The sequence below is a fragment of the Anabrus simplex genome, chromosome 11 (genome assembly GCF_040414725.1).
Source record: "Anabrus simplex isolate iqAnaSimp1 chromosome 11, ASM4041472v1, whole genome shotgun sequence".
NCBI lineage: Eukaryota > Metazoa > Arthropoda > Insecta > Orthoptera > Tettigoniidae > Anabrus > Anabrus simplex.
In genome coordinates, this window is record NC_090275.1 from 59,476,026 (window position 1) to 59,502,785 (window position 26,760).

Here is a 26,760-nt window from a genome sequence, read left to right on the forward strand (position 1 = left end):
AAAGAGTGAAAGATTGAACCTCTAGACAAGCAATCCTTGTATAATATTTGATTTATGAAGCCTTGTGGAGTAATTCTTTTCTTCTACCTAGGTCTTCCATTCAAGACCGCTCCTAACAAATTTGAAGCTCTTGCTGCCCATGATGCATTGGTTGAAGTCTCAGGAGCTCTTAATACTGTTGCCTGTAGTATCATGAAGGTTGCCAATGACATCCGGTTCCTTGCGTCTGGACCTCGCTGCGGCCTTGGAGAATTGTCTCTTCCCGAGAATGAGCCCGGAAGTAGCATTATGCCAGGTATTTTTATTTAGTATTTATTTGCAGTAAGTACACAAAATATATATCATAATTGAAGACTGTTATAATGTTTATTAAAACTTACTATAGTATTTTTAAAAATTTGAGGAAAATATCAAAGTCATTGGTCACAAATTAACTTAGTGATCACAGCCAGTTTGTAGCGGAAGATGTGGTGTCAGTAATACCTTGAAATGATCCTTGATTGTTCCTTAAATAACATTCCCTTATACCGACTTTCTGTTCATGAGTATTTTAAACATACGTTTCTTGATATGTACATCTTCTTGCTAGAGTTTTCCCGCTGGTGCAGGATCGGCTGTTTTAATCTTGGTTTGCCATTTTGCATGATCTTGGGCATCATCTGGTCTTGAATTGAGTGTTCAGGGGCCAATGACCTAGATGTTAGGCCCCATTAAACAATCATCATCATCGGAGTCTTCATATCGGAATCTACTGTGTCATTCCAGAGCTGCTTTGGACGTCCACGTGGACATTTCCTGTTAATTTCAGAGGAGTGAGTGAGATTGGCAACAGTTCCGGGTGCAGCAATTAGGACATGAGCATACCATTGGAGACATTTTTCCTGTGCCTTTTCAGTGATGGGTGCAATGCCCATTTGCTGGCGAATGGTGATGTTTTTGACACAGTGCAGGAGTGTGATGCCCATGATAATGATTTATATAGTGAGAGTTGAAGTAAACTTAGTGATGAAAATTTCATTCATCCTTTGGTTCTGTTTTCGGGCTGATTTTGTCATTTTGAGGTAGGGAACTGTTATCATTGAAATGAAAGAACTGTACAATCGTTTTATAACGATTACAGAGCATGAGCCGAAAAAATGTAGGAGTGCAGATGAATGGATCGGTAGACCGGTATGCTTGTACTCCTATGGTATGTTCGTGTACATGACCCTCGCCATAATTCCTAAAAATTAACACATCCCATCACAATTAAATCAGTAAATTTTTATACTCAGTCTGAGAGAAGAGTTACCAGATAACTATTTTCCATGAACTGTGCATGATAAAAGTTTTGCACCTCTTTGCCAATGAAGGTTGTAATTCTTCTTAGTTACTATCGCTTATTTAGCCCGCTTGGTGGCCGTGATCGTTATAGCGTTGAAGTTCAAAGGGTCCGACACTGTGATTAGCCGGTTCGAGTCCTGGTGGTCAAAAAAAATTTCACAATCAGAATGTTTGCCCGTAGGGTAGGGGAGATGAGGTGATGGTATACAATTTCTAATCACTAGATTGCGTGCCCAAAGCCTGGATTAAATTCCAAACCTCTCCGCAGTGTTCATATGATGCTGTTGATGGTGATTCGTTGGATGGGAACGTTAAGCCTCGAGCAGACTCCTTGGTGCTATTCAACAGGAATAGGCTATGTGCCGGCAATGAGTTTCACCCTCTCCCTTCCTACTATCATATACAGTATCACGTCATTGATTTCATCTCATTAACTCCTCTGATGAGGTTGACGTCAGGAAGAACATCCGGTCATAAAAACCCACTACGACAGATTCATCTCGTCTCATTTTCCTCACTCTTGATTGATATTTTCAGGAAGGAAGTAGTCGTAAACTTCTTCATCCGTTAGGGAAAAATCAGAAGCCTCGCCTACACCATCCATCAAAATTTCGAACACTTTCTCACTATATAGTACTACTTCAGCATGACTGTGAGCAGCTATCTTGGTCAGCTAGCAGTTGATTCCCAAAATCTGTAGACATTCACATACAAAAACTAAGTTTACAGAACTTCCCATGAGGATACGGACAAGCGCAAGCTTCAGTAACATAGCCAGTAGATGGCAGATAGCATATGTTTTTGAATTGTTGTTCAATGCCATAGAGAAGCGAAGATTTGACACTTGGAAGTTCAACACTCAATACATTGATTTCCATAGGGAACCTAAAATATTTATCATAGTCATCGACCATCTCCAGTTCCTTGAGATTCTATGCCTAACCCCATCTCCAGTTGCCTGGGTGTGGTGTACCAGCCCCATCCATCTTTGTCTGTCCATGAATCACTGTTCTCTCGTGATCTTCCTTGACATCTTTCTTCACCAGATTTGTCCTGAATGAGTAAATTCATAAATCAATGGGCCGATTGCAGAAACGATGACTAGTTTTAAGCCTTAGACAATGTCTAATTAAGCATCATCTGATGGCCTGGCAGGTATCAATTTTTGTAAATTGACAAGTCTCTTATAGTGCATTGGCACTGCCGGTGGCTCCTCTGGAGCCTACAGAGTGGCCTCCATGGTATGCACTACCCATATGTCTTGGTTACCAACTGATGAGCCCAAATTGTCACACAGTGTGTGATTTCCGACAAAAGAGTAGCGTTTCAAAAATGTTGCAATGTTTGGGCTGGGAAGACTTGGAAGAAAGACGAGCTGCTCGATTAAGTGGTATGTTGCAAGTGATTAATATCATTGTAGATACATATTGAAAGTTATTATACTTACTAAAATTATTTTTTATTGTTCATCCACCTATTCAGTACATTAATTTCTGAGAAATTTTAGAAATATTAGATCTATTACAATAAGGATGAAATCCTAAAATTTCTTAGAACTTAATGTATTGAATAGGTGCATGAACAATAAATTATTTTAGGAAGTATAAGTGGTATGTTCTGAGCTTTCGGTGGAGAGATGGTGAGGAATGACATTAGTAGATGAATAAGTTTGAGTGATGTCTTTAAAAGTGGGAAAGATCACAATATGAAGTTAAAGATGGAATTCAAAAGGACAAATTGGGGAAAATATTCATTTGTGGGAAGGGAGTTAGGGATTGGAATGACTTATCAAGGGAGATGATCAATGAATTTCCAATTTCTATGCAATCATTTAAGAAAAAGCTAGGAAAACAACAGATAGGGAATCTGCCACCTGGGCGACTGCCCTAAATACAGATCAGTAGTGATTGATTGAATGCTGGCAACCAAGACTAAGCTGGAAAATTTATAATGTCCAATAATGGACCAATTATATTGGAATTACTGAATATATTGTATCGTAACTGTTATGGCACTTCCCGCAAGTCACAGTATATTGCACCGTGACCCACATTGGGTTAAATACTTAAGAAATGTGCTGTTGGAAGATGCAGAAATAGAAAATGGCTTCAGTGCTAAAAGTACACATCCATCAGGATTCTGCCAGAGTAAAGGAAGAAGTGCCTGTTGAGTGCTTATACTAACTTACGCTGCAGGTTCATGAATAGTGACTGGGACAGAAAGAAGCTGAATACAGGCAACAGATGTGAAATTCCTGAAAGTTATGTTGGGAAAACTAGAAAAATTAGTCAGATCAACCTTTGACCTAATTTGCATAACTAGACATGATGGAAAAGGATGTGAGAATATGGAAATGATTGTCTTTTATAAACATAGAAACAGCACACTACAGCATCTCTAGAGTGTTAGTCTGGGAAACCCTGGAGAGGAAATGCATTAATAGAGGATATATTATTAATGAGCACCTCAGGAGTGTTGCTGAAGTTGACTCCAGTCTAGAATAAACAGATGCTAAAATGGTAGAAACACATAACTGGGATGGGGAAGGGAAAATCCTATAAATGAATTTCCTGAAACAAGAGACTGGCACATGACCCTGAAGTCTGCCTAGGAGCTCATATTTGGGTGGTTGTGTATTGACTGTGTAGTAAAAGAAAATTATATAATTAGTCCTCCTTAGTCAATACATAAATGTGTCTTAGAAGAAAACTTAAAGAAAAATCTCATAGAAGGTGCATGTTTCGATCCTGTTGGGCCTTCTTCACCCTTAAAAATGAAATATGAAGTTAATAAAACACTCTAAAACATATCACTAAAAGTCCGAAGAAAAATTAATCTTAAAGTATCTTGTCGTATGTTTTAAAAACATAACCAAAACACCACATACAGGCACTCATTCTTGAAATCGTGATTTGTTTATGCATGCTGGGCTGAGTGGCTCAGACGGTAAAGGCACTGGCTGTCTCAGCCCAAGTTGGCAGGTTCAATCCTAGTTCAGTCTGGTTATATTTGAGGGCAAAATTCCGACACCTCAGCATCTCTGAAAACTGGAAAAATAGTGGGATGTAAAGCCAATAACATTATTATTAATATACCTTACAAATTGATGTCTATAAGCATTGTTCGCACTTCTTAAGTCATTTCTTACATCACAGCAGTACTCACCGACAGCACTCGCTCTCACTGATTGCATTCACTGCAGACTTGTCTGTCCTGCCTTAAAAAGGGAGGCCAGTGGTTCCAGAATGGTCCAGAGGCTGGTACGTCCAGAAACTTCTCGGTCCCCAATCGTCTTGAGGTTTTTTTGGTAATCACTAGATTCTCCCAGGGAGACCAGGAGGTCAGCACCTTCCACTACAGGCCCCTCCTTCCTGAGGTAAATGCACAGGCAGCGGCCAATAGCCCAGGTGTGATGTTGCTTGATATTAAGTGGGGCCAGACGAGCCCGCTGTTCTTGGCTCAGAATCACTACGGCGTACGGTCACATTGCCCCCCCTCCTTAGTACGGCTTGCCTTGAATTGCTCCATAATATGGTGTCAGACAAGTCGATTGGGTGGCCATCGTCTTCCCATGGGGTATCTGCTGGGCCTGGTGGGTGACGTCCTTGGTCCTGTGATGACAGTTCATGGACTCTTGTATTGAGACTGAAGCTCCTATGACATTCCTGTTGTCCACACCTCCGTCTGTTTGTAGGTCGTTCACACCTTTGTCATCCACTGTGCGACACACTTGATTGACTCACAGGTCCCAAGACTGGTCCTGCCAGATGTCCTCCTATACCGCAGTGTCCTGGTCAGGTAGCAGCCTTGTTCAGTAGTCATTGGTTTGGGTTCCATCGGCATTTAATTGTTACAATTCTTGTTTTATTTTCCACCTAATTCAATACATAAGATTGTTTATTGTCTCTAGAAGGACATTTTATTACAGTACAACACTAACAGGGACATGTATCGCTCGTTATATCGAGCATCTTCAGCCTCATTTGAACAAATTCCTCAGTGTTAAGTCTTTACATTGAACTTTCATATAAACGATTTGATCATTAAAATTATTTTACACTAATAAAATATTACCACTAGTTAACAGTAATTAAAAAGAATTAACAAATTAAAATATGGCATTGATTGATCATAATTTACTGATGTCCACGTCATAGTAATTTTCTAAACATCTGTAAGATTTGGCTAAAAATCTCATTAGTTCCCAACTTTTACTAACAATATTTAGTGCTAAGTTACTTTTGTAAGTTTAAATGTCCTATTTGAAATTAATGATGTTAGAGGATTAAACTTGCAATGTTTTTCTCTTTCGTTGTACTTTCAGTTTATTTGAGAAACCACTATATTATTAAAAGATTGTGCTTTGAAGGTTTGTGGTCTGTTGCAATCATCATACTAGTAGTCTTCCCCGTTCTTCACCGGGTTTGAGTCAGCCTATTTGAACACTGATCTGTTTGTTATTGAAGCGTGGTTAAAAGGGACACCAATAAATGCTGGAATTCCATTGGCATGCCGTATCGTAGTGGGCATCCCTGCAGCTATGCCGTCACCATCACTGCCTCCATCCTTGGGTCAGTCACCATGCCCACTCGAAGTTCTACTCCCTACCAAACATAATCCCCGAAAGGATCTTGGTGTCCCGGAGCCCATCAAAGGAAGTGTAAGTTGCTCACGCTGGGCGTCACCTCAGGGTGCTCCATGCAGAGTCACGTCGGCTGGTCGGTTCACCTCACCAGCGAATTCCCACGGCATTTCATCAGTGCACTGAGTAGTCTCCTCTAGCGGGACACGGTGGTTGGTGGTCACTGTACCATCTGTTCAGTACCCCATGACCTCCTCGTAGGTGATGTTGCTTGATATTAAGTGGGGCCAGACGAGCCCGCTCTGTCTGGGGGCTGTGTGATACTTCTGCCTTCTGTTTACATTGTTTGGCGTTCTGCTCTCTCCTCCAACATCCATCTGTTGTCCACGCAGACTGTCTCGGACTGGGTCCTGCACATTCTCCAGGAAGTGGTCCCGTCATAATGTGTGATTTTGACCTTCATGACACGGGAGCTGCCACCACTGTTGGTGGCCTCTGTTCGGATCTCATACAGAGCACTCTCTTCTTCTGTCAGGTCTCAAACTCCGGACTCCATAACCTTGGGTATTACTTCAGAGTGCTTTGTTATTGTCCTGCGCAAGGTCACTCTTCAACTCTGTTTTGAGAGAGTGCACTTCATGTTCTAACTTTAACTGCCCCTGTTGTAGCTTAAGCCATCCAACTTTCAGTTCACTTGATACTGATTTAGGTTGGTCCTGGTTAGATTTCTGTTCAGATTTCAGTTCACTAATGAGTTGGTCATAGCTAGATTTAATTTTGACTATGAGTTTATTAAAAAGAGCCTGGAAGTTTTCAGCATCCATTTTGTTTCTATTTCTACAGACTACAAAGAACACTATCAGTTTCTCTCGCTTCTGACATCAGTTGTAACTACCAGTTTATCCCACTTTCAACTCTCCCATGCTCCACCGGTCACAACGTTCACTTCATAGCAGCTGGACGGAGAGACTCAACTCCTCGAGGACGACAGACTTAGTGAACACTAAGTTCCATGGACAGAACACTCATGGAGACTACAGAGACTAACTTGGAGTCTACTTTTATCTCTGCCTGTGACGTCCGACTCGTTGGCTGAACGGTCAACGTACTGGCCTTCAGTTCAGAGGGTCCCGGGTTCTATTCCCGGCCGGGTCGGGGATTTTAACCTTAATTGGTTAATTCCAATGGCACGGGGGCTGGGTGTATGTGTTGTCTTCATCATCATTTCATCCTCATCACGACGCGCTGGTCGCCTACGGGCGTCAAATAGAAAGACCTGCACCTGGCGAGCCGAACCCGTCCTGGGATATCCTGGCACTAAAAGCCATACGACATTTCATTTCATTTTCTGCCTGTGATGATACAAGTTTCAAGGTCATAGGTTGTTATGGGCAAGAAGTAAGCTTGATAAAGTGTTTGTTTGGGTAGTATTGGAATCTAGCTGTCTCAAAGAAGGCTTCTAACCTGATAGTAAAGGACAGCTCCTCTTTGAAATCGGTTTGAGATTTCAGCATTTGATCAGTTATCTTTAGTCAGGACACTACAGAGGTATTGGAAGTGGTTAACTTCTTGCAATTTCTGTCCATGTACTGTGATATTTGCTCCTGACTTTTGTCTGTTGACTGTCATAACTGTTTTCTTAAGGCTGATTTTAAGTCCAAATTCCTTAAAATGACAATTCCAAGCATTAATCTTTCCTTGAAATTCTTCCTCATTACCTCCCCAAATCACATCATCATCTGCAAATGCCTCAAATGCACTGTTCTTGCTGTGTTGTTTCACTCTTTTCATTATCTCATCCATCACTGTAATAAATAGTAAAGGTGACAAAGTGCTGCCCTGTTCCACTCCTTTACTTGTTACAAACCAGTTGGAATAGCCATTTCCTATCCTTACATAGCTCTGGCAGTGTTTGTACAACATGTTTACTGATGACAGATACTGGAAACCTTCTCCTTCTCAAGCAATCCCGAAGTTTATACCTCAGTATGCTGTAATAGGCCTTATCTAGGTCCAGAAAGACAAAGATGAAATTTTTTCCCATTTTCTCAATGTTTTTCACTTATTATCTAAACAGCAATAATGAGATCTGTTGTTGATCTATTATTTTGAAACCTGTATTGTTCTTTCTCAAGCTGTGGTTCAGTGATCTTTTGTCATCTTTTCTCTATCACTTTCTCTATCAATTTAAGTCCATGAGACAGGAATGTGATTCCTCTATAACTGCCACATATCTATTTCCTTTCTTGAAGAGGGGGGGCTATACAACCCTTAGTCCAGTCAGTCTGGATTTTTTCTTCATTCCACACAGCATTCATCACTCTAAATAGCCACTGAAGTCCACGAGTTCCAGCAGCTTTCATCATGTCTGACCTCACCTCATCAAGGCCAGGGGATCTGCCTTTGCTCATACTATTCAGAGCATTATCAATCTCAAACCAAGTCAATGGTGATTCACTTTTTCCAGCCTTATTCCCAATAACCAATTCCAAATCATCTTGAGTGATTTGTACTGGTTCTGTTCCATTATACATTATACAAGGAAGAAAAATACCTTCTCATCTCTTCCTTTCTCCTTGTTATAATTCCATCATCACTTTCCAATGCTTTAATTGGTACATAAATAGTTCTTTTGAATTTCACAATTCTGTACAGAAGTTTCTTATTTCCTTTACATAACGCATGTATTCTGGGTTTCATTATTTATTTGGTGAGTATAGATTTCACGAAAGAGGCCAATTACAGGCACCATTGGTCAAACCAGAAAAGGAATTAATAAAAAATTCTCAGTAATACATTAAATGGGGATTTTAATGTTATCCATTACCTTTATTAGACATTATGCTCGATGCAGTTATTGAATTTATCAGAGTAAATATATAAATTATGTGTATTTAGATATGAAATGTTTCTACTTGCAGGAAAGGTTAACCCTACACAGTGTGAAGCAATCACTATGGTGGCAGCACAGGTAATGGGGAACCATGTCGCAGTTACAGTTGGTGGAAGCAATGGCCATTTTGAACTGAACGTCTTCAAGCCGTTAATGGTGTCCAATGTTCTCAGATCCATTCGTCTTCTTGGTGATAGTGCCAAAGCATTTACAAACAACTGTGTTACAGGAATCCAAGCCAACAGAGAAAATATTGCAAAACTTCTCAATGAATCACTTATGTTGGTCACAGCGCTCAATCCTCACATTGGCTATGATAAGGTAAGCTGTTGTCCTAACCTTGCGATATACATGAAGGAATGTAGTACAGAAATAATTAAAATAGTTGTACTTAAATCAGCCTTGTCAATGTACTTATTACGAAAGAAAATTATTTATTCAGCCAAACATGTTTCAGGAATTCAACCATTCCCTTCATCAGTCTGTAAATAAGGATTTTGGACTTATTTACTGTAGCTTTGTTTCACTGTTGCTTATTTAATGGTCTGGACAGACCATCAACTTCTTAGTCGACTCAGGATTACTATACATCTGAAACCACGTGTCCATCTCATCCTTCCAGAAGAAAAATCAACACTGTAAACTTCAGAATGAGGCTGTTGCCTCTGAATACCAGAATTCAATTTTAAACCACTTGTCACACAACCCAGTCAACAATAATGACATAGATGTGACTGGATCACACTACAAAAAATCATCAAGTAATCAGCAGAATGTGCTATTGGCTTTGAGAAAAGGAAAAGACAAGACTGGTTTGATGAGAATAATGAAGTCATAATCAACATTATCAATGCCAAGCGGGATGCCTTTTTATCCTCCGTACAAGATCCATCTTGTCAGTTGAAGAGATCATATTTTCAAGAGCTGAAGCAGGAATGTCAGACCAAAATTAGGGAAATAAAGAACAGCTTTTGGCAACAAAAAGCCAAAGAACTACAAAACTTTTCAGATGCCAGGGACCTGCAAAATTTCTATGCTGGACTAAAACAGATTTATGGACCTGTCCGAGCTTCATCGGGAAATTTGAAAGCTGCCTACAACACCTCCATTCTTAAAGACAATCAGGACATTCTGAGTTGCTGGAAAAATCACTTCAATTTACTTTTAAACCGCAGTTCTAATGCTGCTGAAAATTTTCTTCAGCATGTCCCACAAAATCCTGTGCAACCTTGGATGTCAATGCTACCAACTTTTCAAGAATATAAAAAGCTCTTCTCAGCCTCAAACATAGAAAGGCTCCTGGACCAGACAATATTCCTCTAGAACTCATTCTTAAATGAGGCCTACCTTTCAAAACAAGGCTCTTCTCTGTTGCAAGTGACTAATCTCATCTTTTAATCCGTATTGAAATCTGTTGATATACAATAATAAAGTTTTATTATGAATCCACCTGTTCAATACATTATAATGTTGTTACATTTAAAATAACTTCATTAGTTAAAAAGTTATATATGGGACATGTTTCGCTCCCTTATAGAGCATCATCAGCCAAATCTGAATCTCAAATAATTGTTATTTACTTAAATAAATACTTAAGAACTATTAGAACATTTTTGACAAACTTAAAACTTATTCTATTAGAAAATCATAAAATATAAAATCTTTGTATACATGGCTTAATTACATGTGCTTAATAGGAAGATACATTAAAATTATGGAAGAGAGAGTACTAAAATATAAAATAAATAATATATATATCATGTCCAAAAACTTAGAAAGACGTGAAGATCAATCTTAGGAGCTAAATTTGAGGATTTTCATTAGCAATGAGATCTGGTAAAAAAGTTATTTATCCCTTGTGGATAAGAGTCTATAAAGATTCAAATTTATTGTCAATTTGATGATTGAACTTATAACAGGATAAATGTTGGTCTTCAAGAAATTTAAATGCTTGTTGTCATGTGACCTCGGCGAATGCTGTTGAAAAGATATCTTCTTATAGATGTCAATGACCGTTCGTTGAACTAATGTATTTGATAAGGATGACTGAAAAGGACGTAAATCAACGTTTGTATTGAAAGCTGCTGCTTGGTTTATCTTGTTGAATGTCTGTACATCAGTGTCAGAAAGAACGAAATGTGAATTTTTTGATGATGTTATCTGAAGCTGACTTAAAGACGTAGCGTCAAGTTCTGAATTACAGTAAACTGGCCAAGGATGAACACATGTACTTCCATTTAGCAATCTTTCTGCCTTCTCTTCTAGTTTTGCTGCCGTAACGTCCTCCGAATTCGACGTAGAGATGCAACTCATCTTCCTTTCACTGTACAATCATTAAAAGATGCTATTCACATGGGACACACGGACCATAACAATCACGACATGTGCACATGGACTGTTATAAGTTCAATCATCAAATTGACGATAAATTTGAATCTTTATAGACTCTTATCCACAAGGGATAAATAACTTTTTTACCAGATCTCATTGCTAATGAAAATCCTCAAATTTAGCTCCTAAGATTGATCTTCACGTCTTTCTAAGTTTTTGGACATGATATATATATTATTTATTTTATATTTTAGTACTCTCTCTTCCATAATTTTAATGTATCTTCCTATTAAGCACATGTAATTAAGCCATGTATACAAAGATTTTATATTTTATGATTTTCTAATAGAATAAGTTTTAAGTTTGTCAAAAATGTTCTAATAGTTCTTAAGTATTTATTTAAGTAAATAACAATTATTTGAGATTCAGATTTGGCTGATGATGCTCTATAAGGGAGCGAAACATGTCCCATATATAACTTTTTAACTAATGAAGTTATTTTAAATGTAACAACATTATAATGTATTGAACAGGTGGATTCATAATAAAACTTTATTATTGTATATCAAGGCTCATCTCTGTGATCCTAAGGATATGGGAAAACCAAATACGTACCTGCTAACATGAAGAACTCTATCATACTTGCAGTCTTCAAAAAGGGCGATCAAAGCATTTGTGGCAACTACCGTGGTTTATCCCTGCTGTCTATAGTAGGTAAAATATTCGCCAGGATCCTGTTGAGTCTGCTTCAAACACTATCTGAACATTTACTCCCCGAATCACAGTGTGGGTTTCGCACATCCAGGAGTACCACTGACATGATCTTCCGCGGAAGACAGTTTCAGGAAATATGCAGAGAATGACAGAAACCCTTGTTCTTGGTGTTCCTGGAAAAGGCCTTTGATACTGTGTCCAGAGATGCTATGTGGATGGTGTTAAGGCAGTTTGGCTGCCCTGAACATTCTGTTGGACTCGTCCAGGCTCTTCATGATGATATGGTTGGTCAGTTTCTCTATCAAAACAACGTGTTGGAAAAATTTCATATTACTATTGGACTAAAGCAAGGTTGTGTGCTTGCACCTACACTGTTTGCTTTGTACCAAACAGCTATGCTTTGAGTCATCTGGCAACAATGCAGGTGTAGAAATTAGTTATAGACTTGATCGAGGGATTTTTAATCAGTCAAGACTCCGCTCTAAAAGACTTGCCCATTTCACCCGGGTTACTGAACTGCAATATGCATATGACAATGCTACTCCAGCTCATTCTCCAGAGGACTTGCAATTTGTCAGTCGATTGCTTTAAGATTGCTTATGAGCAATTTGGCCTATATATCAACATTCAAAAAACTAAGGTTTTAGCACAACCTGCTCCAGGAACTAGTTTGCCAGACCCTGGGAGTATTCTCTCGTCTCGTACCTCGCAGATGGATGTAGAAAATAGAATACGAGCTGCTCATTGTGCTTTTGGATGTCAATCCCGCAAAGCCTTTTCTAATAAAAACCGAAATATGTCCACTAAACTGATGGTGTACCAAGCTGTCGTTGTCTTCACTTTATTGTATGGGTGTGAAACATGGACTCTATACCGCTATGACATCAAGAAATTGGAACATATTCACCTGCAGAAGCTTAGGATCATTATGAATATCAAATGGGAGGATTATGTCTCCAATGTTGTAGTACTTGAAAGGGCACAGATGAACAGTATAGAAGCTTCCATCATAGGTCACCAGCTTAGATGGATTGGTCATGTCCAATGCATGGATGACAATAGACTACCCCGACAGATACTACAGTAGAATTCCGCTGTAACGAACACCAGTATAACGAAATTTTCAGAATAACGAATAATTTTTTTGGTCCCTTCCTTTTTCCCTATTTGTTGTATGTTAAAATATTTCATTTTAACGAATTTCGTAGTTTCAGTTTAACGAATTAAAATTGAGCTCTTTTCATTACCAGTTTGACCATATTTTCTCAAATTAAAACCAAAATTCATCCTGTTTTATGACCAACATTTTTCTTGTTACATTATTTCGTTATTCAGACGATATGATCGCCATTTTCCATACATGCACCGTACGCGATCGAGAAGGCGTATTTTGTGTAACCAATACGCTTCGCCCAGTTCTCACATATGGCATGGAACTTATTTGGGAAAGACTAACGGTGTCCGACCTTCGAACTATTGAAAATGTAAAGGCCCGATTTCGGAAACGAATACTGGGCATCTCCATGATGTCACCATCACGACTTGCGTATGAATTATCCAAAGAAACTTTTTTACGGCAAGATTTGAAAATAAGAATGCAGCTTTCACATACGCAGCGAGTAGTACTTCTCCAAGAGAGAAAGAGAAAACAAGCAGAAATCAGCCTGGATTTTTATTCAGCTGATGCTATGACTGACCGCAGATGGACCGGTCCAAATAATGACGTGAGAAGTGCTTTGAATAGGCTGGCGGTACACGAGTTTCACCATAGTCTATGCCGGCGATCAGACTTTCATGAACCGTCCCTACATTGTGTGATAAACATTGCGATCGCTATCATTTCAGCAAGTGCAACAAGAGAACAAAATCTTCACTAGAATATGCCAAAGATTAATGTATTTTTTTCTTTTAATGCACATTTGTACGCTATTGAATAAATAAATATGCTTCGCCCGTCATCCAATGTAAGACGTCACTCTATTAGCTGAGTAGGAGCGCCAAGTTTGCAATCCGCCAATGAACGCTACGCTTTGCGCAACCAATAGGCTTGGCCCATCAACCAATGTAAGACGTCACACTATTGGCTGAGTAGGATCGCGATGTTTGTAATCCACCAATGAACGCGACGGATGCATTGCATGTTTCTTCTTCGTATTTAATTCGCAAAGCCTATTCAAAGCACTTCTCATCTCTTTGACTTCTCATGTCATTATTTGGACCGGTCCAGCTGCGGTCAATCAGATGAATAAAAATCCAGGCTGATTTCTGCTTGTTTTCTCTTTCCCTCTTGGAGAACTACTTCTTCTTGCTGTTAAGGTTATATCATTAAACTTACAAAGTTCGTGTGCATTTCGTTAAATAAATAAGTACCGTACATATCATCACAAATGGATAAGCAGAAGCGACAGCAGTTTTCGTTGAGTGAAAAACGTAAAATACTTGCGGAAGTAGAGAAAGGCGGAAAGAAAGGAGATGTAGCGAAGAAGTATGGCATTAGCCCGTCAACACTTTCTACGTTTTTAAAACAGAAAAGTAAGATAGAGGAAAACATTGATGCGGATGCCCTAGGTCCACAGCGTAAGAAGATTAGGACAGCCGACTACAAGGAGGTGGACCAAGCCGTCTATACGTGGTTTGTGGAAATGCGGAGTAAAAACATTCCAATAAATGGCCCACTGTTATGTGAGCGTGCGCGATCTTTCGCACGTTCGCTTGGGTCACCTGAGTTTATGGGTAGTGCTGGTTGGCTTCATAGGTTCCAGGAGAGATATGGCATATCCCACAAAATTATAAATGGTGAAGCTAACGATGCCCCGAAGGAAGTTGCGTCTTCATGGCGGCTGGAGACTCTAAAGGATGCCTTGAAAGAATATTCGCTGGCAGACATTTATAATGCAGACGAAACTGCTTTATTTTATAAACTAATGCCGAACAAAACCCTTGATTTTAAGGGAAATATCACGGCTCTTTTGTGCACCAATTCCACAGGGACGGACAAACTGAAGCCTCTCATAATTGGGAAATTTGGGAAGCCAAGGTGCTTCAAGGGCGTGCAACATCTGCCCTGTGAATACAGGCACAATTCTAAGGCATGGATGACATCTGTGCTATTCAAAGAGTGGTTGTTGGACTTGGAATGTCGGATGAAGGCCGAAAAGAGGAGAATTCTTCTATTATTGGGCAATTGCTCTTCTCATAATTGTGTGCCTCGCCATTTGGAGCATGTAAAAGTTTTATTTTTGCCTCCAAATACAACTTCAATTCTGCAGCCGCTAGATCAGGGTATAATTCATGCAGTAATGCGGCATTACCGAGCTCGTGTAGTCCGTCGAATGCTGTGCAACGTTGCCACGAATAGAGCCATTAACATCAATATATTGGAAGCAATGCAGATGTTTAATGCTGCATGGAAATCCCTGAATGCAGACATCATCACAAACTGCTTTAGAAAAGCTGGAGTGGTTTTTACAGAAGACGTCGCAGAAAGTGAAGTGTTGGATGATGTGGAAACCAAGGAGAATTGGAAGCGTTTGTGTACAACATTGGATGTGCCATCTACAGTAAGTCTTACCGACTACATCAATGTAGATAGTGATGTAATAGTCCACAAAGAAATCACAAATGAGGAAATTGTGGAGGACATTATGAATGATAGAGATCCATGCGATGAGGAGGAAGAGGAAGACAACCCCCAAAATGATTGTGATCGACAGAGCTTGACTCTTCAGCAGGCAACGAACATGGCACGTAGCCTTCAAGATTTTCTCGTGTCACGAAGTGATGTGCCAGAATCTGTTTTAAATTCATGTGCAGTGGTTGGTGACTATTTGGAACGAGCTTTCGTGTCTGGATCTGTTCAGAAGAAAATCACAGACTTTTTCAAAAAATGATGTTCTGGAACAGTGTGTGTAGACTTGCTGGTACAATGTAAAAATAGATTTTCTGAAAACATCTGTCAGTACTGTAACTCTTATTATTATAATGGTATTTTGAAGTTGTATAGATCCTGCAGCTGATATAACAGGGCAGATGACCTCGTAGTTCCGCCCCTAAAAACAACCATAACTAATGGATATAATACTAGGTGAGTTCTTACGAATTGACTTATTTCAGTATAACAAAATTTCAGTATAACAAATTAATTTCAGAGGTCCCCACAATTTTGTTATACTGGTATTTTACTGTATACAGTGAACTCGGTTCTGGCAGGAGGCTATGTGGTGCACCTCTGAAACGCTACAAGGATCAGCTCAAAAAAACCTTGAAGAGCACAAACATTGACCCAGTAATTAGCACACACTTGCTGAACATCGCCCTTGCTGGCGTGTAATCACATCCACTACTGTATTGCAGTTCAAAACTGAGCATCGAAGACTGCAAACAGAGGCTCATTTTAGAAGAAAAGTCAAACTCAATCACGTCCACCCCCTTCTCTCAGGTATGCCAAATGCGATCGCATGTTCCAAGCAAAAATTGGTCTGATGAGTCATCAACGTCATTTACACAAAACGGACTCTACATGAATTGCAAATGAAAAACATACATTCAGATATGAGTAATGGCCGACAACGGCTTATTTAATACATGCACGTGCACAAAAATTGACCAGCAAAGAAATATTTCATTTTATACGTTCTCAAAATGTGAGGATACTTGGAATCCTACCACTTGCACAATATGTTCATCCTGTTTCACACAAGAGGATTTTGAAAGAAAGTACGAGGGGGGGATTAGATATAAATGGAATTTTATTTTTTATTTAAGTTCATTTATTGAAAAACACCAGGCAATTACAATTTATTTTTCCACATAGTTTCCTGCTTTGGAAATGCATTTGTCCCAGTGTACGGGCAGCTTTTTGATGCCCTTACTGTAAAATGAACAGGGTCGTGTCACCAGCCAGTTGCGCACGAAGTCTTCTCTTGTCGTCTTAAAATCTTTGCCCTTCTAGAGCTTCTTTAAGCGGTCCAAACAAATGGAAATCGCAGGGCGATAAATCCGGGCTGTAAGGAGGATGATCAAGTGTAGTCCAGTGCATTTCCTGTAGCTTGGTGACAGTTAGAGCTGCAGTATGGGGCCGCGCATTGTCATAGAGGAGGATGACCTGTCGATTACAATAGTAGATATTTAGTAGATATATTATATTTAATGTATATAAGATATATTATATTTTAAGGTCCACCTTTTCAATACAAATTATAAACGATATACATTTATATTAACATTCAAGGTTTAGTTTCGACCTAAATCGTAGGTCATCAAATTAATATCTATAAAAAAAACTTTTCAACATAGAGCAGCAATCCAGCATTTTAGGAAATTCTATAAAAAGGATCTCTTTAACGTAGTGCAACGACAGTCTTAAACTTTACCTTATTTCTCATATGGTATGTACATATCATTTTAATATTATTGACACTACACTGTGTCTTCCATTGCTTAAACATTTTACAGAAATTATTTTATTCAACCAGCCTTAAATTTCTATTGATTGTACGTACAGTTTTTTCAGACCATTGTGTCATTACATTGTTTATTTTATTTGATACATTTGTATAATTTCCTTCATGGCTGATGATGACCTACGATTTAGGTTGAAACTAGTCCTTCAATGTTAATATAAATGTATATAATTTATAATTTGTATTGAAAAGGTCAAACTTAAATATAATATATTTATCTACTGTTGTAATTCACAGTTCAGTATGGACCAATAATCATGAAATTCTTATCTATTGATAACCTGCAGAATCGGTTGGTCTCGTCTTTTGCAGCAATATGCAACCCTCGCCTTGTTCAGCAGCTCGCAGCAGTAAGCAGCATTGATTGTGTGTTGCTCACACAAAAAAATCAATCAGCAAAATGCGTCGCCAATCAAAAAAAACCTGTTGCAAGAACCTTGGCAGATGACAGTAGAGTCTTGGCTTTTACTGGTGCTGCCTCCCCTTTCCTCCACCACTCCTTACTGGCTTGTTCAGATTCGGAAGTGTAGTGGTTGACCAATGTTTCGTCGCAGGTGACGATCCAACTCAAAAATGCATCACCTTCTTCCGAAACCTTGCTCTAAGCCTCTGACAGACCTCCAAACATCTCAACTTCAGATTTTCAGTCAAAAGGCGAGGGACCCATCTGGAACACACTATACGGAATTGTAGGTCGTTTGTGATGATAGCTTGACAGCTCCCATAACTGATTCTAACTTGTTCTGCAATTTTTGATACTGTCGCCCATCGATTGTCGTCAGTAATATCTTTAACTCTACAAATGTTTTTGTCTGTAATGCTGGTCCGAGGACAGCGATCGTGTTGCTGATTTTTTACACTTTCTCGTCCTTCCTTGAACTTTTTATGCCAGGGAAACATGCATCCTTGACAGTGTTTAATCACCGAGCTGTTCAATCAATCTCTGGCAAATTTCTGCTGCTGTAACTCCTTCATGAGCGCGTTGCGCAGTTGAGGGTTCACCTGTTGCTCCGACATTGTGAGCGTTACTGACGAAACGGTGGGAAATATCTAAAAGCATGCTCTCCCCTAACGGTCCTGTTTAAAACATAGCTGAAGCACGGGGCCAGTCCTACCAGTTGTTCATGTTCAGGAACAAAAATCCTGTTTATATTTGATCGACCTTCGTAATTATCTTCTTGCTTAACCTGTAGTTCTGATTCTTTTGGGGGCAAATATTGTCTGTCTTCTCACCGGAAATATCACCTTCAGGGCTATCATTCTCCCTATTTTCTTCTTATTCTGAAAATTCATGTGTCATGGAATGACCCAGCCATTGTTCCCTCACAAGATCTCCCCCATTTTTATTGTGACTGCTTTAAACTGCTTGGGTATAATGCCAGTAGTGGACAATAATATGGGGTAAGTCCACCTGTGCAACTCGAACACTGCTGGGCCTAGCACACGGGGGCGAAACGCTGGCAACCAGGAATGAGTTAGCTGGAAAATTTATAATGTCTAATAATGGACCATTTATATTGGTATTATAAATTTACTTATTCAGAACAAATATTTCAGATTCCCTATGGGAATCAACATCTGTATTATCTACCACTTGCCGGAAATCTTCACGGCAGATCATTCTTCTTATAGTGCTATAACAAATGTACTGTAGTCAGTGATGTGGGTTGTGTTGTAGTCTGGGACGAAGTCACCTACTAGTTCATCCCAGAGGTTTCAGATTAGTGAATGCAGTGAAAACTGGTTAAGATGTCCCTCTCTACTGCGTTTCCCTGGTTATTGCATCAGTATTCCAAAGTCCCAGTCCATGTCCTATTAAATACCATATGCTGTAGGACTATAAGAAGAATGATCTGTCCTGAAGATTTCCGGCAAGTTGTATATAGTCTCCCCAGCAGTGTTTGAGTTGCACAGGTGGGCTTACCCCATATTATTGTCCACTACTGGCATTATATCCAAGCAGTTTAAAGCAGTCACAATAAACATGAGGGAGATCTTGTGAAGGAACAGGGAGGTAACAGGTAGGAACCCTCTTAGAGGCAGCCCTGCCCAGGGAGTGGTGCCCCTGCCTATGCGAGTCCCAGAGCATGCCAACCCGGTGTGTAACATCTGGTAAAGGGTCCCAGCTCAGGGTAACGAGTGAAGACCTCAACAGCACCAAAGTGGAGAATATGATTCGGTGCAGTGGAGCTGGCGGAGGAGGCAACCCATTCCTCTGGGGGTAGTACAGTTGGAACCCACTGCCTTGTGGGATGAGGAGGGATCCTCAAAGGCTAAGGGAGTAAACCCCAAAAGAAAATCCTCAATTATGTTAGGCCTAGCAAGCCAGTAAAAAAGCTTATTTGTAGTTGCTTTCAAAACACATGAGAGCGTCGGAACATATTTATCAACAAAATTAAGATGCCAGCATGTGCAGACTCGTCAGGGATGATGGTTTATGGCCTGATGATAGAGAGGGTCCTGAAAAAATGCAAAAATCCTGAAGGAGACTAACACTGATTGGGGCCATCAACTTACTCAGTCTCACAGGAAAATGTGAAGAACTAGTGGTCCTCATGGAAAGGTGGAAATTGATACTGGGGGGCTGAGTAAAAACCAAATAGAGAGGGAAAGGAATGAAGAAATTAAGAAAACGGTATACACTGTATTGGCGTGGAATTGATAAAGAGGTGAGGTGAGGAATGGGTAAAGATCTAGAAGGAGTTGCTGACATTCAGTATGTTAGAGAGAGAATAATAAAGGTGACTGTGCATTTAGGGAAAGAAAAACTAACTTTGTTACAGGTGTATGCACCTCAAACGTGATGTCAAGAGGATAAGAACCAGTTTCTTGATGATTTGGAAAAAGTTATTTGTAAAGCGAGAGTTGTTATTATAGGAGATCTGAATGCACAGATTGGGATGGATAGAACAGGATATGTGAACGTAATGGGACCTCATGGATATGGTGGATGAAATGTGGAAAGTGAACATCTCCTTGACTTCTGTATGGGGAATGGGTGGTAGTGAAAAATAGTTGGTTCAAGGAGGGACAGAGCCATAAGATAACACGACAGTGACCACCGTCCTATTAGTAGCGGACCTGAGAAACTTATATGTGCGAAAAGCACAGAACAGGAATATGCCAAAAATCAAAGTATGGGAACTCCAGAAAACAGATAAGAGAACTGAGAACTGAGTCTCAGAACCAGATAAAATCCCTGTTACCAAGAGATGAAAGGAAAAATGGAGAGGCAGAATGGACCAGACTAAGGGACACATTGGTTAAGGAAGCAACTGATGTTTGTGGAAAGACAGGTATGAAAATAAGGGAGAAGGAAACACCTTGGTGGAATGAAAGAGTGAGAGCAGCAATCAGGGAAAGAAATCTCTTGCGGAGAGAAAGGTATCGAGAGAAAAATAAACCGGATCTTACTAGAGACGAGACAAAGATCAGAAACCTCGAACAATTATTCCGAAACAAGAAACTGGACATTAAAAGAACAGTTACAGAAGAAAAGACCAAGGCATGGAATATATTCACTCAGAAACTGGAAGAAGACAGCAGTGGCAATAAGAAACTACTGTATAGTGTTATCAGAGGTAAAACTAAACCAATGAATACCATAAAGGCACTTGAAGATGAAAATGGAAATCAGGTTAGGACAGAAAGTGACACGAGTTAAGTATTGAAGAATCATTTCGACCACCTACTGAATAAATCAATTCAAGAACAAAATACAGAATCAGAAATCCAAGCCTACAATGAAGAACCTTCCATCACCTGGACAGAAACTGAGACGGCTTTAAAATCTATGCCTAAAGGAAAATCTTTTGGTGCAGATGAAGTGAATACAGACATGATAAAGGCAGCAGGCATCCAGGGTATACAATGGCTGCACCGAGTACTAAATGCCGCATGGACAGACAACAAAATACCTTCAGATTGGAGCAAGGGCATTATAATTCCCCTGTTTAAGAAAGGCAGCAGACAGAAACCCACCAACTATAGAGAAATAACCCTGTTGTTTCATGGACTAAAAATTCTAGAGAAGATCATAGATAGGAGATTGAGAACCATCATTGAACCGCAGTTAGAGGAGGTAATAATAATGTTATTTGTTTTACGTCCCACTAACTACTTTTTAAGGTCTTCGGAGACGCCGAGGTGCCGGAATTTAGTCCCGCAGGAGTTCTTTTACGTGCCAGTAAATCTACCGACACGGGGCTGTCGTATTTGAGCACCTTCAAATACCACCGGACTGAGCCAGGATCGAACCTGCCAAGTTGGGGTTAGAAGGCCAACGCCTTAACCGTCTGAGCCATTCAGCCCGGCAGTTAGAGGAGGAACAATATGGACTCAGAAGTAACAGATCAACAATGGATGTAATTTTTAGCACCTGCGTGCTGATGGAAAAGTATTGGGAGAAAGGCAAGAACCTTGTCATTGTATTCCTAGATATAGAAAAGGCCTATGTTAGTGTTATAAGAGATAAGATCTGGGAGTTTCTGAGGAAAAGAAATGTGCCTGAAAGACTGGTAAGGAAAATTCAGATGTTGTACAAAGACTGTACTAGCTGTGTACAAATTGGGGGACCGGGCGAGTTGGCCGTGCGCGTAGAGGCGCGCGGCTGTGAGCTTGCATCCGGGAGATCGTGGGTTCGAGCCCCACTGTCGGCAGCCCTGAAGATGGTTTTCCGTGGTTTCCCATTTTCACACCAGGCAAATGCTGGGGCTGTACCTTAATTAAGGCCACGGCCGCTTCCTTCCAACTCCTAGGCCTTTCCCATCCCATCGTCGCCATAAGACCTATCTGTGTCGGTGCGACGTAAAGCAACTAGCAAAAAAAAACAAAAAAAAAAAAAAAAAAACAAATTGGGGAAGGTTGATCATCATGGTTTGAGACCAAGAGTGGAGTTCACCTAGGAAATGCACTGTTCCCACTACTGTTCATCACTGTTATGGTCAATATAATGAAGAACGTCAAGGAAAAGTTAGGTGAACTGAATGCAGTGGCCTTTGCTGATGATATCATGATTTGGGGGGGAAACAGAAGAGGAAGTGCAGACCAGACTCAGCGTATGGAAATCTGTTCCAGGAATATAACCTCAACATCAGTGAGACCAAAACAGTGGTGATGGCAGTAAACAGAGAAGGGCGTCCAGCAAGTGTAAAACTAGGAGACCACCAGCTAGAATGCATGGATAGTTTTCCTTACCTTAGAAGTGTAATCTCCAGTGATAATTTGGTCAGAAAGGAAATTACACCAAGAGTGCAAAAGGGATCAGAATTCTACCAAGTATGCGATGACATGATTCCAAAACCTGACAAACTGATGATGTTTAACAGCTATTTCATACCAATATTGACCTATGAGAGATTCATCAAGACTGCAAGCATCAGAGATGAAATTCCCTAGATCCACCATGCGGAAGATCAAGATGGACAAGTTAAAAGATGAAGAAGTGAGGAAAGCAGCCGGAATAAAGACGTCCCTATTAGACCGAATCGGCTCATCCAGACTATGGTCGTACGGGCATGTGATGAGGATGGAGCCTACAAGAACAGCCAGAATAAATTTGGAAAGACAGGTGGAGGTGAAAAACACCCGCAGGAAAACCTAAAACCCGAGAAACTGGAACTGTAAAATGATGATGCTAAAGAAACCTGGAGAGCACATTTACATCACTCTTTAGTATGTTCGTAACTCCCACCATAAGAAATTTAAATTAGCATTCCTGGCTACATTGCATGCACAACGCGCCAGTGACGACTGGCCTGGGTAAGGATATGGTAGAGAACCTAATTTTACAGCCCCAGAGCACGGTAGCATGTCGGCCTACAGCTGCATGGGAACATCAATCTCAAGCCAGTCTTTGATGTGGGCCTTTGTTTGTTTGGATTGCTCAACAGTAGCTCGTGTGATGTGTTGGTGCTTAATTTTATATTCGTAAGTGAATTGTGTAATCATGTATGTAAATTAGGCCTACTGTGTGTACATATATAGCTGACATGTTCGTGCTTAATTTTATGGTAGTAAGTGAATTGTGTAACAACGTACATAAATTAGGCCTACTGTACTACCGGATAGTGGTTTGCAGGACATTCCGTTATGGAGAAGAAGAAAGCTAGACACTTTACAAATGATGAAAAATTAAAGTTTATTGAGAAAGCGGATCTAATTCACACATGAAACGTGTGCATATCGCTCAGGTCTTGGACATTCCTATGATAACTTTAAACATAATTGCAAGCAACGTGTATATTGTAGTTCACGTCTCTAAGAATGTGATGTTTTACTATGTTGGCGTTCTTAAAATGTATTATTTTTTTATTTCATTAATATTATAATTGTAAACAATTGTTTCTTTGTTTTCATCATAATTATTTTTACGTTCAAATGTAACCTTAAATTTAATAGCCTAATTGTTTTTAGTTTTTTAGCATGTTCCCTCTTTATGACATAATTGTTTTTTAGTCCCCACAAAAATGTCCTAACCAGTTTTGGCTGTATTTAGAAATGGCTTTAATAGATAGCTTCTCTGGCATTCAATAAAGTACATTAAATATTTTTCCTACGTGTATCACAAGATTATACTGCTTGAATGTACACTGCTGAAGGATCAATAGACATTTCTACCGTTTTAGAATCTCTTGACTGACGTTGCACTCGGAGAGACAAGGATGTGCATGGCATAAGACACCATTGAAATTTTAATCCCTTGTCATCTGGTGATTCTTCATTTTCTCTTGCTATGAGCTGAGCCATAGCAAACAGATTTGTTTCTTTTCTTAAATATTTACTTTTAGTGGCCTGTTGGCAGTGATGCATTACTCACTGTCTGCCTCTTAGTGTTCACTGTGCTATGTTGTGATCTTCAAAGGTAATACGTGTACAGACAGGTTTTCAAGCCGATACAGACAATTTAGCCCTTCACTGCATTGAATTTCACTATTATCCTTGATTTGGCTTTGTTGATCTGGATTTGGTTCTCAGGTATATCACGTTCAAGACAGATTTCAGGGACTGAAGTTGGGTGCACTCGACCTCATGTAACATAATTAAATTCATGAAAGAGTTATAATTTCTCTCCAAGCCAACTTGAGGATATTCCTGCTCCTCCCCTGCAAACTCTTAGACAAACACTGGGATTGCACATAACGGTTTTTTTTTTTTTTAAATTTATATTTGCTCCTGGCATTGACCTCTGTAGATCTTTTGCCACTACTTGCATCATATGATATGAACCTGCGTGTAATTGTAATTGCGGAAGTGGAGCGTGTTGAATGTGAGGAAAGGAATGTTAAGGATGACACAAACACCCAGTCCCCAGGCTAGGGATATTAATCATTTACAATTAAGAACCCCCTGACCCGTACGGGAATCGAAGCCGGGGTCGCCAGGGGACAGGCGGACGCATTGCTTCCTACACCGCGGGCTCGGACACATTACATGGTTACTTTCTTCCAGTTAATTTTAATCATAAATATTTCCTGCAACAACACAGGCTGGCAAACAAACTTTATATTAAGCTTTATTTCTGTAATAAGAACTTGCAAAGCCATTTTTGCAGTAGTTGAATATGGGGTCGTCCTTCAATTGCTTTTTGCTAGTGGCTTTACGTCGCACTGACACAGATAGGTCTTACGGCGACGATAGGATAGGAAAGGCCTAGGAGTTGGAAGGAAGCGGCCGTGGCCTTAATTAAGGTACAGCCCCAGCATTTGCCTGGTGTGAAAATGGGAAACCACGGAAAACCATCTTCAGGGCTGCCGACAGTGGGATTCGAACCCACTATCTCCCGGATGCAAGCTCAAAGCCACGCGCCCCTAACCACACAGACAACTCACCCGGTTCTGATTTTATTTGCGTAGAATTTGTATGTATACTTCTGTGGTTTAATTGTATGTTAAATTTACCGGTAACTATAATCTTTTCATAATCAAAACTTACTTGAATGCTTTGTGTGGCATAAAATCTCAGGGGATCGAGAAGCTACAATAATGGAGGTTTTGTTTTGCTAGAACTGGTCTACTTCAGTATTAATAAAATAGTGCTTTTCTGAAAAAGAAACCACTTCTTAAATGAATTTTTATTAAAATAGTTTGCAAATACCTCATAGGAACATATTTCTTCTGCCATTTCCTCTAAATTGTCATCCATCGTACAGGTTAAGATGTTAAAACAGAAATAAGTCAAGGGTCCCCTTAACTTGATAAAGTTCAAATTATTTCATCAAATAGGTAGCAGTTGCTTGTCTGAATAAGGTCCGCTGCACAAAGTTAGAATTTATGAAGCACATTGCTGTTAGGTAGGATTTATTTGCACTAGAATCTGGAATAAAGTTAAAGGTTAAAGTTCAGCTTGAACTTACTTAGACCTATTACTTAATACGACTATGAATACCGACCTAAGAGTTAATATATACTCCTTGTGTTAATATAACTGAATTTTAATCATTTCTTATTTTTTAGGCTGCGGAGATAGCTAAGACTGCTCACAAAGAAGGAACAACTCTCAAAGCTGCAGCTCTGAAGCTTGGTCACTTGACGGAAGAACAGTTTGATACGTGGGTCAGGCCACAAGATATGTTGGGACCTAAATGAAATGTGGTCAAGAAAACTGAGATAGCATAACTATGGTGTTAGCCTCTCCCAGTGTCAGCTTCACTCTTGCCCATTCTGACATGCTATTGAAATAAATCTCCATAAGTTGTGGTGTATTTGTATATAAGATAGCCTTTTGTGTGTGAGAGTTTCTAAAATGTAGAACAGCACTTTTATATTATAAAATTTTATTTATTGAAGACTGCTCACCGATATTGGAATAACTCGTCTCTACCTTATGGAGATTTAATCAAGGAATGAGGTAAAATATGTACAAAATGATTATATCTGTTTGAAAAAAATTGCAATGGATAGAAATTTGAATGAAGTTTTGCATTCCATCTTAATTTTTGATCTGATATGTTTGTGATTACTGATGTTGGTACATTGTATACAAAATATCGTTGTTTTAAAAAATAGTTGAAAAATCTCAAAACTTTCTTTATCCCTTCCTGTCCGCAACTTGCATATTTACCTAGAAATTGTAAATATGGGTAAAAATATTTTTGATTTTCATGCAGTAGAATTTTTTAGTAACATTCCTCTTTGATATAAATATCAAAATCAGTTCTCTGGGGAACATACATTGTTAGCCAGTAATGTAGATTTATTTCAGGTACTTCATCTTGACTTTTAGGGTGCTATTAGACGATGGCGATGTGTGGCGCAACTAGTTGCTCCAGTGAGATGCGAACCATTGGATCATCTGTGACCTTGTGACGCAACTAGTCATCCAATGTACCTGTATGCGCATTCAGAACATAACTCGAGCTTGTGCTCTCACCCACGTATAGCTTCTGTACTGTCATGCTATGATGGAGTGAAAATTTTACTTCAAGTGTATAACCATACTGTGATAGTTCTGGTAGT

At 39.6% G+C, this 26,760-nt stretch overlaps 1 protein-coding gene across 1 annotated transcript in view; it reads left to right on the forward strand.

Moving 5' to 3' along the window:
- Positions 1 to 26,326, forward strand: part of LOC136883459 (fumarate hydratase, mitochondrial) — a 56,931-nt gene extending 30,605 nt beyond the window's left edge. The window contains exons 5-7 of the mRNA XM_067155771.2: positions 92 to 295; positions 8,827 to 9,119; positions 25,759 to 26,326. Coding sequence (XP_067011872.1) covers positions 92 to 295; positions 8,827 to 9,119; positions 25,759 to 25,890 — 629 coding nt within the window. The 3' untranslated portion in view covers positions 25,891 to 26,326. The remainder of the gene's footprint in view (positions 1 to 91; positions 296 to 8,826; positions 9,120 to 25,758) is intronic.
- The last annotated feature ends 434 nt before the right edge of the window (positions 26,327 to 26,760 follow it).